Source organism: Mobula hypostoma, chromosome 8 (genome assembly GCF_963921235.1).
Source record: "Mobula hypostoma chromosome 8, sMobHyp1.1, whole genome shotgun sequence".
Classification (NCBI taxonomy): domain Eukaryota; kingdom Metazoa; phylum Chordata; class Chondrichthyes; order Myliobatiformes; family Myliobatidae; genus Mobula; species Mobula hypostoma.
In genome coordinates this window covers 113,027,507-113,040,544 of record NC_086104.1, presented here as the reverse complement: position 1 = coordinate 113,040,544, position 13,038 = coordinate 113,027,507, and the positions used below count along the sequence as shown (strand labels likewise).

Here is a 13,038-nt window from a genome sequence, read left to right as displayed (position 1 = left end):
CTAGTAGATACATAGGATAGTGGTCAAAGTGATTTATTCTAGCTGGAGGTCTGTGATTAATGGTGTTCTGCGGCAATCTGAACTGGAACCTCTGCTGTTAGTGATGTATATAAGTGAACTAGATGAAAATTTAGCTGGATAAGTTAGTAAATTTGCAGGTGATACGAAGATTGGTGCTTTAGGTAGCATAGACGGCAGGCAAAGAATACAATATGTATAGATCAGTTGCAGATACAGGTGGAAAAATAACAGTTGGAGTTTAACACAACAAAATGTGAAGTCTTGGTAGGTCAAATATAAAGAGGCAAGACCCTTAACAGAGTTGATGAGTAGAGGGACTTTTTAAAGTTCATAGCTTTTAAAAAATGGCTACACAGGTTCATGGGGTGGTTAAGAAGGCATATGGCATGCCTGCCTCTATTATGTTAAGACGTTGAATTTAAAAATCAGGAGGTTATGTTGCAACTTTTGATAACACTAATTAGGCCACATCTGTAGTATTGCTTACAGTTCTGGTCACCTCATTATAGGAACGATGTTGAGGCTGCAAAGAGGTTCACCAGGATGCTGGCTAGATTAGAGGGCATGTGCTATATGAGAAGTTGAACGAACTTTCTCATATAGCATGTGAGTGTTGCTTTGACCCCAGCATCTGCAGGGTATTTTGTGTTGAACAAACTTTGGTTGTTTTCTCTGGAGTGGTGGAGGTTGAGGGGAGATGTAATAGAGGTTTGTAAGATGGAGAGCCACTGATAATTGACAGACGGTATCAGCTTCCCAAGGTTGAAATGTCTAATACCAGAGGACATGCATTGAAAATGAGAGGGAGTAGATTCAAAAGGAAATGTGAGGGGCAAATATTTTACACTGTGATGGTGTCTGGAAAGTGCTGCCTGGGGTGCTGGTAGAGGCATTAGTTTAGTTAGCAATTTGATTGCTAATTTAATTGGTTTGGCACAACATTGTGGGCTGAAAAGCCTGTTCCTTTATCATACTTTGTACTTGGAACATAGAGCAGTAAAGGCAATAGAAGGGAACCTGATACCAAGAACTCAATATACTTAAAAGCACACAAGTACAGAATATAAGATTGATAGAGAGATTGGGGAGCGGTTGGTTTGGGCATATTGTTAAAAATATTGAGAAGGTCTTGGAAGGAGTTCATCATTTTTCATATCAGATAAATCAGAGAAGCAATAGAGAAAACAGATGTATAAAACTGCTGTTTAAACAGAAATTGTAGAATTTAGGGACGTGTTTGAGCCAATCAGCATGTGATGACAACTAATTGTAATTTACAGCTCCATTTGGAATACGAAGGAGACTCGTTCTTTCAGTGGATTGTTCCAAAGCCGTGTACAGTCAGCTTTCCAACGTAAGATTACATTTAATGCATGGGTTAAAAGAGATAAAGGAGTTTTAGAGAGGTGAAAAATAACATCCTCTTTTTATATGAGCTCATTTGCCCATAATATTCATTATGTGACGCTATTCTTGTGTTAATGTTTTTGTCTCTAAAGTGAAGTGTGCCAGGGTTTTGGGTTGTATCACATCTTTCAGAAAATATTCCTATTAGGAGTAATTTTGAAAACCTAATCTTGACACAAAATGTTGACTATTTATTCCTCATCATAGATGCTGCCAGATTTGCTGAGGTGCCTCAGTGTTTTGTGTGTGTGACAAGCTTGATGTGTCAAACTGGAATGATGAATGACGAGTAAATATTAGGGTTATTATTCACACATACAGGTGTACACTGGTCCACTTTTTTGCTCACTGCACATAGATCACTTCCTCTGCTTCTGATTTCTCCACCATACACATTACCAGTCCTTCTTATTCTCAGTCTTCCCTTCCCCATTACCAAAGTCTAGTCCAGTGTGTACCTTCGCACCTCAACACCTTGAGCTAGCCTTATCAGACTTGTAGCCAGCAGCTTCCTGAGCCCTATTTTTGTGAAAGGAGACTAGGGTGGCATATTTTTAGTTTCAAGAGTGCACAGCTCTTGGTGCCTGAAGTGTTGCACACTTGGAATTCTTATTGAAGAGTCAACAATAAAATGGCCTGTGTTTTTTCTCCACCCCGCCCCCCCACCACCTCTATATTATGGGATGCACTGAACATATGAGGCTGCGCTGAGAAATTCAAGATTCAAAAAACTTTATTGTCATTCTAACCGTACATCAGCTCTGCAGGGCAGAATGAGACAGCGTTTCCCAGGAGCAGTGCAATTATAACATAACAAACGCAACACTGAATAATAAACATAAAAATAAATAGTAAAACACAACAGCCACATGTTAGTTAAAATCAAGTTATAAGTGTCCAGTACAAGTTAAAAGTGTCCAAAGCAGAGTCAGGTAGAGCAGCTATTTAGCAGTCTGACTGCCTGTGGGAGGAAGCTGTTTAGTAGCCTTGTGGTTTTAGTTTTGATGCTCCTGTAACGTTTAAACATTACAAACATTAATAAAGTTGAGTTTCATTTATAAAATAGTAGCAGTGATTTCATTCAGTCAAATAATGTTGAAACAAACATAAGCTACCTCTGTTGGCTGTGGAGCCCAGTAATACACTTATGCCAACTAAACAGGTCTGCTTGACAATACTACAGAAAGCATATTTAATGCCATAACAATTCAGTCCTGGAATGCAGATTAAAATAACAAGATAAAAATAGGATTAAAATAACTTACTAGCAGTAGCAGAAAGGGTAAGGCGAGGGAACACATGCCAATCCTCATAGAGAGATCAGAGGTGGAGAGAGTGAGCAGTTTCAAGTTCCTCTCTGTTAATATCTCTGAGGATCCAACCTGGTCCCAATGTATCGATGCATCTCTAAAGAAGGCATGACAGCGGCTATTTTTCATTAGGAGTTTGAGAAGATTTGGTATGTCACCTAAAATACTTGCATATTTCTATAGATGTACCGTGGATAACATTTTTAACTTGCTGAATCACTGTCTGGTATTTGGGGGGGGGGGGTGGTGGTGGCTACTGCATAGGATCAAAGTCAGTTGCAGGCAGAGAGTTGTAAAATTAATCAGCTCCATCCCGGGCACTAGCCCCCGTAGTATCCCCCAGTATAATGGATATGGCAAGATGGCATGTGTATGGGGTTGAGTGGGATTTGGAATCAGCCTTGATGGAATGATGGAGCAGACTTGATGGGCTGAATGGCCTAATTCTTCTCCTATGTCTTATGGTCTTATCTTCAAAGAGCAGTGCGTCAAAGGCGCTGTCCATCATTAAGGATGCCCACTACCCAGTACATGCCTATTTCTCATTGTTACCATCAGGAAAGGGGTAGAGAAGCCTGAAGAGGCATACAGTGATTCAGGGACAGCTTCTACCCCCCTACCCCTTCTGAATAGCCATTGAACCCATGAACACTTTTTTTTAATTTGCTTTTTGTTTGCACTACTTTATAGTTAAAAATTTTCATGACTTGTGTCAGTGATCTTAATTCTGATTCTGTTTGATTTTCCTACAGGTCTCGCTCTGTTACATTAAGTTGTCATTTGCGTGGAGTACACAGAATTTATCCACGAGTTTTTAATCAGGCATGTATTTTTCCCCTGAGTGAAGGGAATCAATGAAAGAAAATAACCTTCAATTTTCCATGCCATATTTATTTCCCACAACTGTCTGAGTGTCCATACTATAATTATAATTCCTACTGCCATCTGTAAGTTTGTGTGTTCTCCCCATGACTTCATGGGTTTCCTCCAGGTCCTCAAGCTTCATCCTAGATTCCAAAGATGTGCAGGTTAGGGCTAATAAGTTGTGGGCAAGTTATATTGGTGTCAGAAAAGTAGTGACACTCGCAAACAACATATCTCACATTATATTTTGATGTTTCCATGTGCATGTGATAGATAAAGCTAATATTTATTTTTTCTCTTTTACATTCTAAGGGGAAACAAATTTTAGGTCAAAATTCCACTCCATATTTCACATAATATAGCAAACTGTTGTTAAGAATACTTAGTAATCTTAGTAAAAATAGAAGGCAGCTTTGGACAGGTCACAATGTAGTTGTCCACCCCGCCCCCCAAAAATCCAGAAGTATACTAGTCTTCTAGGCCGCTTCCTTGATATATCGAATACCATCCCCCACTACTGACACCCAGAAGCTGGTCCCTTTCCTGTAAAGAACCAAAATATCTCCATATTTACTTTTTGACCAAATAGGGACATGAGCCTTTGACAACAGAGAAGCATTTGACCACATATATTCTTGAAGAATATGGCAGCAGACACACAAAGCCATCACTCCCTGGAAGTTATTTTAGCCTTATTGTAATTTCCATCCCTTTCAAACACTCGTAGTTCATAATGTCTGTTGTTTAAAAACTTAAGCTTAAAAACAGAGAGGGGAACAGAACTAAGGCATCCAACCTTTGTCATTGCATTCTATTAAATCACAATGAAATATACCTAACTATTTAAATGGCTTTTCTCTGTGTAATTTGATATTCTTCAGCAGTGGTGCATAATTGGCATGGAGATCTAGACTAACATTCTTGATGGATATAAATGTGGAAGCACTGAACTTCTCAATGTACTTGCTGCTGCCATTCTGAATTTATCTTGAAATGGAGTCCAGCAATGAAATGCCAGCTTTCTGTAGTTGTGCTTGAAGTTTGCTTGCTAGACTTGTGCCAAGTAGACTTTGTGAAGATATCACAATCTAAATGTATCTGAGGGTGATGTAACTTACAATTTTTGCTGTAATTAAATATGTAATTTTATTTGAATGTATTTTTTTAAATGTTCTTAAAGTTTTTTTTAATGGTAACTTTATTTATCATAGTAGAAATAAATTTATAGTATGTTAACGCTATTCCTTTTCTTCTTAGACAATAGAAGATGCTCCCCGCACATTTAATATAGAAGCTGCTTTGTTTAATTTTATATGGTACATGGTGAAAATGCCTGAAAGGTAATTGTGAATAGGACAAAATAACTTGTTTGAATTCCTCAATGTACAGTACAGTAGAACTGTGATAATCTGCTGCACTCCTGTAAACACCTTGAGGCCTCATTTTCAGGGCTTCTTTAAGCTCACTAGTGGTGCCATTTTCCTTGTTCACATTAAGTGTGCTGGGGTCTCATTCCCCAGTTGTTTTTGTATTCTCTTAAATACTTTTCTGTATGAACTGAATGAAACAAAAGAGTCATTTTCCCAATAGTTTCGTTCTCCCACTAATGTCAAAAAGATGCAAACACGAGGAAATCTGCAAATGCTGGAAATTCAAGCAGCACACACAAAATGCTGATGGAACGCAGCAGGTGAGGCAGCATCTATAGGAAGAGGTACAGTCAACGTTTCAGGCTGAGACCCTTCAGGACTAACTGAAAGAAGAGATAGTGAGAGATTTGAGAGGGGGAGATCCAAAATGATAGGAGAAGACAGGAGGCGGAGGGATGGAGCTAAGAGCTGGAAATTTGATTGGCAAAAGGGATACAAGGCTGGAGAATGGAGAGGATCATGGGACGGGAAGCCTAGGGAGAAAGAAAGGGGGAGGGCAGCCCAGAGGAAGGTGGAGAGCAGACAAGGAATTATAGTGAGAGGGCCAGAGGGAGAAAAGAGAGATAAAGGAAAAAAAAAGATCTTTGTTTTAGAAACATAGAAAACCTACAGCACATGTCGAACATGTCCATACCTTAGAACTACCTAGGCTTTTTCTAAGCTCCATGTAGCCATCCAGGAGTCTCTTAAAAGACCCTATCGTTTCAGCCTCCACCACTGCTACTGGCAGCCCATTCCATGCATTCACAGCTCTCTGCTTTTATATTTAAAAAAAAACAAGCAAACAAACAAACTTACCCCTGACATCTCCTCTGTACCTATATCCAAGCACCTTAAAAGTATGCCCTCTCGTGCGAGCCTTTTCAGCCCTGGGAAAAGCCTCCGACTATCCACATGATCAGTCCCTCTCATTATCTTGTAGACCTCAATCAGGTCACCTCTCATCCTCCGTTGCTCCAAGGAGTAAAGGCCGAGTTCACTCAACCTATTCTCATAAGGCATGCTTCCCAATCCCGGCAACATATTGTAAATCCTCTCAGCACTCTTTCTATGGATTCCACGTTCTTCTTGTAGTGAGGCAACCAAAATTGAGCACAGTACTCCAAGTGGGGTCTGACCAGGGTCCTATATAGCTGCAACGTTACCTCTCGGCTCTTAAACTGAATCCCATGATTGATGAAGGCCAATGCACCATATGCCTTCTCAACCACAGAGTCAACCTGCGTAGCAGCTTTGAGTGTCCTATGGACTCAGACCCCAAGATCCCTCTGATCCTCCACACTGCCGAGAGTCTTACCATTAATGCTATATTCTGTCATCATATTTGACCTACCAAAATGAACCACCTCACACTTATCTGGGTTAAACGCCATCTGCCACTTCTCAGTCCAGTTTTGCATCCTATCAATGTCCTGTTGTAACCTCTGACAGCCCTCCACACTGTCCACAACACCCCCAGCCTTTGTGTCATCAGCAAATTTACTAACTCATCCCTCCACTTCCTCATCCAGGTCATTTATAAAAATCACAAAGAGTAGGGGTCCCAGAACAGATCCCTGAGGCTCACCACTGCTCACCAGCCTCCATGCAGAACATGAACCATCTACAACCATTCTTTGCCTTCTGTGACAAAACAATGTCCCCTTGGATCCCATGCCTCCTTACTCAATAAGCCTTGCATGAGGTACCTTATCAAATGCCTTGCTAAAATACATTACATCTGCAGATCTACCTTCGTCAATGTGTTTAGTCACATCCTCAAAAAATTCAATTAGTCTCGTAAGGCATGACCTGCCTTTGACAAAGCCATGCTGACTATTCCTAATCATATTACGCCTCTCCAAATGTTCATAAATCCTGTCTCTCAGGATCCTTTCCATCAACTTACCAACCACTGAAGTAAGACTCACTGGCCTATAATTTCCTGGGCTATCCCTACTCTCTTCCTTGAATAAGGGAACAACATCCGCAACCCTCCAATCCTCCAGAACCTCTCCTGTCCTCATTGATTATGCAAAGATCATTGCTAGAGGCTCAGCAGTCTCCTCCCCCGCTTCCCACAGTAGCCTGGGGTACATCCTGTCTGATCCTGGTGACTTATCCAAACTGGTGCTTTCCAGCACATCCTCTTCCTTACTATCGACATGCTCAAGCTTTGCAGTCCACTGCAAGTCATCCCTATAACCCCCAAGATCCTCTTCCGTAGTGAATACTGAAGCAATGTATTCATTCAGTACCTCCGCTATTTCTTTGGGTTCCATACACACTTTTCCACTGTCACACTTGATTGGTCCTATTCTCTCACGTCTTATCCTTTTGCTCTTCATGTACTTGTAGAATGCCTTGGGTCCTCCAAGGCCTTCTCCTGATTTCATTCTTAAGCTTCTTCCTGCTAGCCTTATAATCTAGAGGATTCCTATCATTATCTAGTTTTTTGAACCTTTCGTAAGCTCTTCTTTTCTTCTTGACTAGATTTACAACAGCCTTTGTACACCATGGATCTTGTACCCTACCATCCTTTCCATGTCTCATTGGAACGTACCTACTCAGGACCCCACGTAAATATCCTCTGAACATTTGCCACATTTTTCCGTACATTTCCCTGAGCACATCTGTTTCCAATTTATGCTTTCAAGTTCCTGCCTGATAGCCTCATATTTCCCCTTACTCCAATTAAATGTTGTCCCTAACTTGTCTGTTCCTATCCCTCTCCAATACTATGGTAAAGGAGATAGAATTGTGATCACTATCTCCAAAATGCTGTCCCAGTGAGAGATCTGACACCTGACCAGTTTCATTCCCTTGTAGGCTTATCTACATATTGTGTCAAGAAACCTTCCTGAACACACCTAACAAACTCCACCCCATCTAAACCCCTTACTCTAGGAAGATGCCAATCAATAATACCATCCAAGTCTCTGTAATGGCCACAACATCATAGTTCCAAGTGCTGATCCACGCTCTCAGCTCACCCGCCTTATTCATAATACTCCTCGCATTAAAGTAGACACATCTCAAACCATAGGTCTGGGCGAGTCCCTTGTCTATTACCTGCCTATCCTCCCTTTCGCAGAGTTAATCTATTTGTGAGCCAATCTCCCTTTCCTCTGTCACTTCAGTTATTGCAATTTTCATGCAGGAATGCATCCACTGAGATCAAAATTGGTTTCATAGTTAATTCCAGAGTCTTTAGCGATATTGACTTTATAGATTTCTACAAGATATCCTTTATTGTTATTTTTCAAGCACTTTGCAATAATTAACAAAGCATGTTCCTAATGAATCTTGTTGCTTGATTGTCCAGTCTCACATCTGATGATGAAGAGGATCTTGTTGACAGTTATCTAAATACTGCTCAGAGGGATGTAAGTATTTCTGGTTAAAAATGGGAATTAAATCGCATCAACAAAATAATGTTTGTAATCAACGTACAGTTGAATTTTAATGCTTTTGTGTGCAAATCATGAAAACACAGCCAATCTGCAATTTTCCTGTTATCTAACTCAGCACTTGTTATGGAGGGAAAAGACTGCAGATGCTGTAATTTGGAGCAAAATAAAACCAAACTAATCAGGTCAGGCATAAGCTGAGGAGGCAGAAGGATGGGTGATGTTCTGGGTCAAGACCCTGAATCAGGTTGGAGTGTACGGAGGAGGGATAAAACATAAAACAGTACATCAAAGGAATGGGTCCTTTTGTCCATGTATTGTGCTATACTTATTAAATGCCTAACTAAACTAATTCTGACTGCCAACACAATATCCATATATATCCACACTCTGTTCATTCATGTGCCCATCTAAGAGTTTCTTAATTACCTTGTGACTATCCCTGACAGTGCATTCCAAGCACAATCTGTGTAACAACAGCAGCGTGCCCACACATGCTCCACACATCTCTATTTAAACACCCACTTGCTTTAAATATATGCCTTATGCTATTTGACATTTCGATCCTGGGATCTCACACAAAATGCTGGAGGAACTCAGCAGGTTGGGCAATATCTGTGGAAAAGAGTAAATAGTTAATGTTTTGGGCCAAGACTCTTCATCAGGACTGGGGAGAAAAAAGATGTGAAGTCAGAACAAAAAGGTGGAGGGAGGGGAGGAAGAAGCACAAGATGATAGGTGAAACTGGAAGAGGGGGAATGGTGAAGTAAAGAGCTGGGAAGTTGATAGGTGAAAGAGCTAAAGGGCTGGAGAAGGGGGAATCTGATAGAGGACAGAAGACCATGAAAGAAAGGGAGGTGATGGGCAAGTAAGGAGATAAGGTGAGAGAGGGAAACAGGAATGGGGGAGCGGTTAAGGGGGGGGGGAGCAATTACTGGAAGCTCAAGAAAGTGATACAACTTTTTCTGTGCTACATTGGCGACTGGATTGGTGCTGCTTCCTGCATCCATGCTGAGCTTGTTGACTTCATCAATTTTGCCTCCAACTTCTACCCTGCCCTCAAATTTACCAGGTCCATTTCCGACACCTCCCTCCCCCTTCTTGATCTCTGCTTCTATCTCTAGAGACAGTTTATACATTAATATCTTTTTTGAACCCCCTGATTTTCACGCCTACTTCAGCTATACCTCTTCACACCCTATCACTTGTAAAAATGCCATCCCCTTCTCTCAGTTCCTCTGCCTCCGCTGCATTTGCTCTCAGGATGAGGCTTTTCATTCCAGAACTAATGAGATGTCCTCCTTCAAAGAAAGGGGCTTTCTGTCTTCCACCATCACCGTTGCCCTCGCCTACATCTCTCCCATTTCACACACGTCTACTCTCCCTCGTCTTCCCACCGCTCCACCAGGGCTAGAGTTTCTCTTGCCCTCAACCTACCACCCCACTAGCTTTTGCATCCAGCACATAATTCTCCATAACTTCTGCCATCTCCAAAGGGATCCCACCACCAAGTAGATCTTTCCCGCCCTTCCCCGCCCACACTTCCCGCTTTTGCACGCATCACTCCCGAAGTGACTCCCTTGTTTATTTGTCCCTCCCCACTGATTTTCCTCCTGGTACTTGCAAGCAAAACAAGTAACATACCTGTTGCTACACTAGCATTCAGGGCCCCAAAAAGTCGTTTCAGGTGAGGCGACACTTTACTTGTGAGTCTCTTTGGGGCCATCTGCTCCAGTGCTCCCGGTGTGACCTTCTGTATATTAGTGAGATTTGATGTAAATTGGGAAACTGCTTTGCCGAGCACCTATGCTCCATATGCCAGAAAAAGCAGGATCTCCTGGTAGCCACCCATTTCAATTCTATTTCCCATTCCCATATGTCAGTCAATGGCCTCTGCTGCTGCGATAAGCCCAAATCAGGTAATGTCTTGTTCCATCTGGGTACCTCCAACCTTATGGCATGAACATTGATTTCTCTAACTTCCAGTAATTGCGCCCCCCCCCCTTCACCATTCTCCAATTCCTGTTTCCCTTTCTCATCCTAAATCTTTACCTGCCCATCACCCCCCTCTGGTGCTCCTCCCCCTTCCCTTTCTGCCATGGTTTTCTGCCCTCTCCTATCAGGTTCCTCCTTCTCCAGCCCTTTATCTGGTTCACCAATTAAGTTCCTAGCTCTTTATTTCAGCTTTTCCCTCTCCTAGATTCACCTGTCACCTACCACCTTGTACTTCTTCCTTCCCTCCCTCCACCTTCTTTCTTTGATCTCATCATCTTTTCCTGTTTCAATAAATGGTCTCAGCCTGAATTGTAGAACGTTTACTATTCTCCATAGATGCTGCCTGGCCTGCAGAGTTCCTCTAGCCTTTTGTGTGTGTTGCTTAGATTTTCATCATCTGCAGATTTTCTTGTGTCTGGGATAAAGGAACCAGCTATGTACTCTGGCTGTGCTTGTCATAATCTTACAAACTTCTAATACATCTCCCCTAAGCCTTCAAAAATAACACCCTAAAATTTTCTAACCTCTCTTCACAGTACAAGCCATGTATTTGAGGGAGCATTTTGGTAACCTTCTCCAAAGTTCTACATCCTTCCTGTAATGTGGTGACCAGAATTGAATGTAATGCTCCAGATGTGGCCTAACTAGATTTCTGTAAGGCTGCAACATAACTTCCTCACTCCTGAACTCAGTGCCTTGACTAATAAAGGCAAGCATTCTATACACCTCCTCTACCATCCTATCAAGCTGTGCAGCCACTTTCACAGAACTATAGACTTGGATCCAAGATCCCTCTACATCAATGCTGTTAAGGATCTTGCCACTAACAGTGTATGGTCCCTTTGTATTTGATCTCCAAAGTGCAACACTTCAATATGCCTTGAGAAATTACCATTTCTCTGCCCATATCACAACTAATCTATAACCTGCTGTATCCTTTGTCAATCTTCTATGCTATCCACAGATCGTGAATCTTTATATCATTTGCAATCCCCCACCCGTCTGCCTTTTCATCCAAGTCATATATATCACAAGCAGCAGAGGTAAAGGTACAGTTACAGACCTCCATATTGAATCCAGATTAAATCCCATTGACCAGTATCCTCTACCTTCTATAAACAAGCCAATTCTGGATCCAAATGGCAAGTGTCATGTACCCTGTGACAGGTTAAAGAACCTGCAGAAATGGAAAACACTTTGGAGTCCAGTATTGCTATTAACTAATAATATTTATTAGTAACTTTGCAATACAGTAATATAAATGCAGATAATCAAACAGATTAGCAATGATTATATATAAGTAAGTATATCAGTAAGAGTGGAAATATATATGAAAACCAAGCTTCTTCAAGTCTAGAGGTAAATAGATAGTCTTATGATAATGAGTAAAATTCAGTTCAGTTCATGGTATTGAGTTGAGTAGTGATGGGGAGAGAGAGAGAGAGAGAGATTTGAGTCTTCAGATGAGCTGACGCTGTCGATCTTCCTGTTGTCCTCTGAAATCCTTTAAAAATCACTGACTGTGACCACAATAAAGGGGACCGTTCTGTGGTGGCACTTTCAACCCAGGTGAGGATTGGACACACGAACAGCTCCCCACCGGTCACTCCCTTTTCACATTGTGAGAGCTACTGATTGATCCTCCAAAAACCCACTTTTTCTGTGGATACAACAAAGCTCATTCAGTGTCCAAAATCATGTGTCTAAGGTCTATCATCTGACCTCTTAATTTATCTCACCGTACTGAGTACCAAGCTGTTTGTCAAGACAGCTCCGCCCTCCTTTCTCTGTGTAAGAATGCACTAGCAGGCCATGTCCTTGGAGAAAGTATAAACAACATGTGAGCAGTCTTTGTCTCTCTCTTAAAACAAGATGTTTGTGTTAAATAACTGTCTCTCATTTCAAAAGCACAGTTCATAGGGGTAGTCGAGCACAGTTTATAGGGGTAATTCAGGACCCCGTCACACAAATCCATGCATCTTAATCTGGATGAGCCTTCCAAAGGGAGCCTAGTGAAATGACTTATTAAAATCCATTTAGACTAACATCCACAGCTCTACCTCAATCACTATAATCTTGAAAATGGTTAATAAGACATGACTTGCCCCACATAAAGCCATGCTGACAGTCCCTAATTCCTAATTTTCATACCCTGTTCCTAAGAATAATTGCTAATAGTTTCCCTCCCGCTGCCATGATACCAGTGTATAGTTTCCAGGATTATCCCTATTGAATAATGGAACAATTTTAGTTACTTGCCACTCCTCTGAGACCTTTTCTGTGATGAGGGAAGACAATACTATCTTGGTTAAGGTCCCAGCAATCTCATCACTTGCCTTTCAGTAACCTGGGATATATCCCATTAGGGCCTGGGGATTTATCTGCCTAAATGTGATTATGTTAGACTATGAGGAGGGATTAAGTTGCCTGGGACTATACGTGCTGGAATTCAGAATAATGAGAGGAGTTCTTGTAGAATCATAAAATTATGAAAGGGGTAGATAAGATAGAGGCAGAAAAGTTGTTTCCACTGGTTGGTGAAACTAGAATTAGGGGGCATAGCCTCAAGAATCGGGGAAGTAGATTTAAGATGGAGATGAGGAGGAATGACTTTTCCCAGAC

General features: G+C 41.4%; 1 protein-coding gene across 1 annotated transcript in view; it reads left to right on the top strand.

Annotated features, from left to right (window-relative positions):
- The first annotated feature begins 1,315 nt into the window (after positions 1–1,315).
- Positions 1,316–13,038, top strand: part of LOC134350209 (cation channel sperm-associated auxiliary subunit epsilon-like) — a 132,290-nt gene continuing 120,567 nt past the window's right edge. The window contains exons 1-4 of the mRNA XM_063055196.1: positions 1,316–1,375; positions 3,491–3,560; positions 4,860–4,942; positions 8,337–8,397. Coding sequence (XP_062911266.1) covers positions 4,923–4,942; positions 8,337–8,397 — 81 coding nt within the window. The 5' untranslated portion in view covers positions 1,316–1,375; positions 3,491–3,560; positions 4,860–4,922. The remainder of the gene's footprint in view (positions 1,376–3,490; positions 3,561–4,859; positions 4,943–8,336; positions 8,398–13,038) is intronic.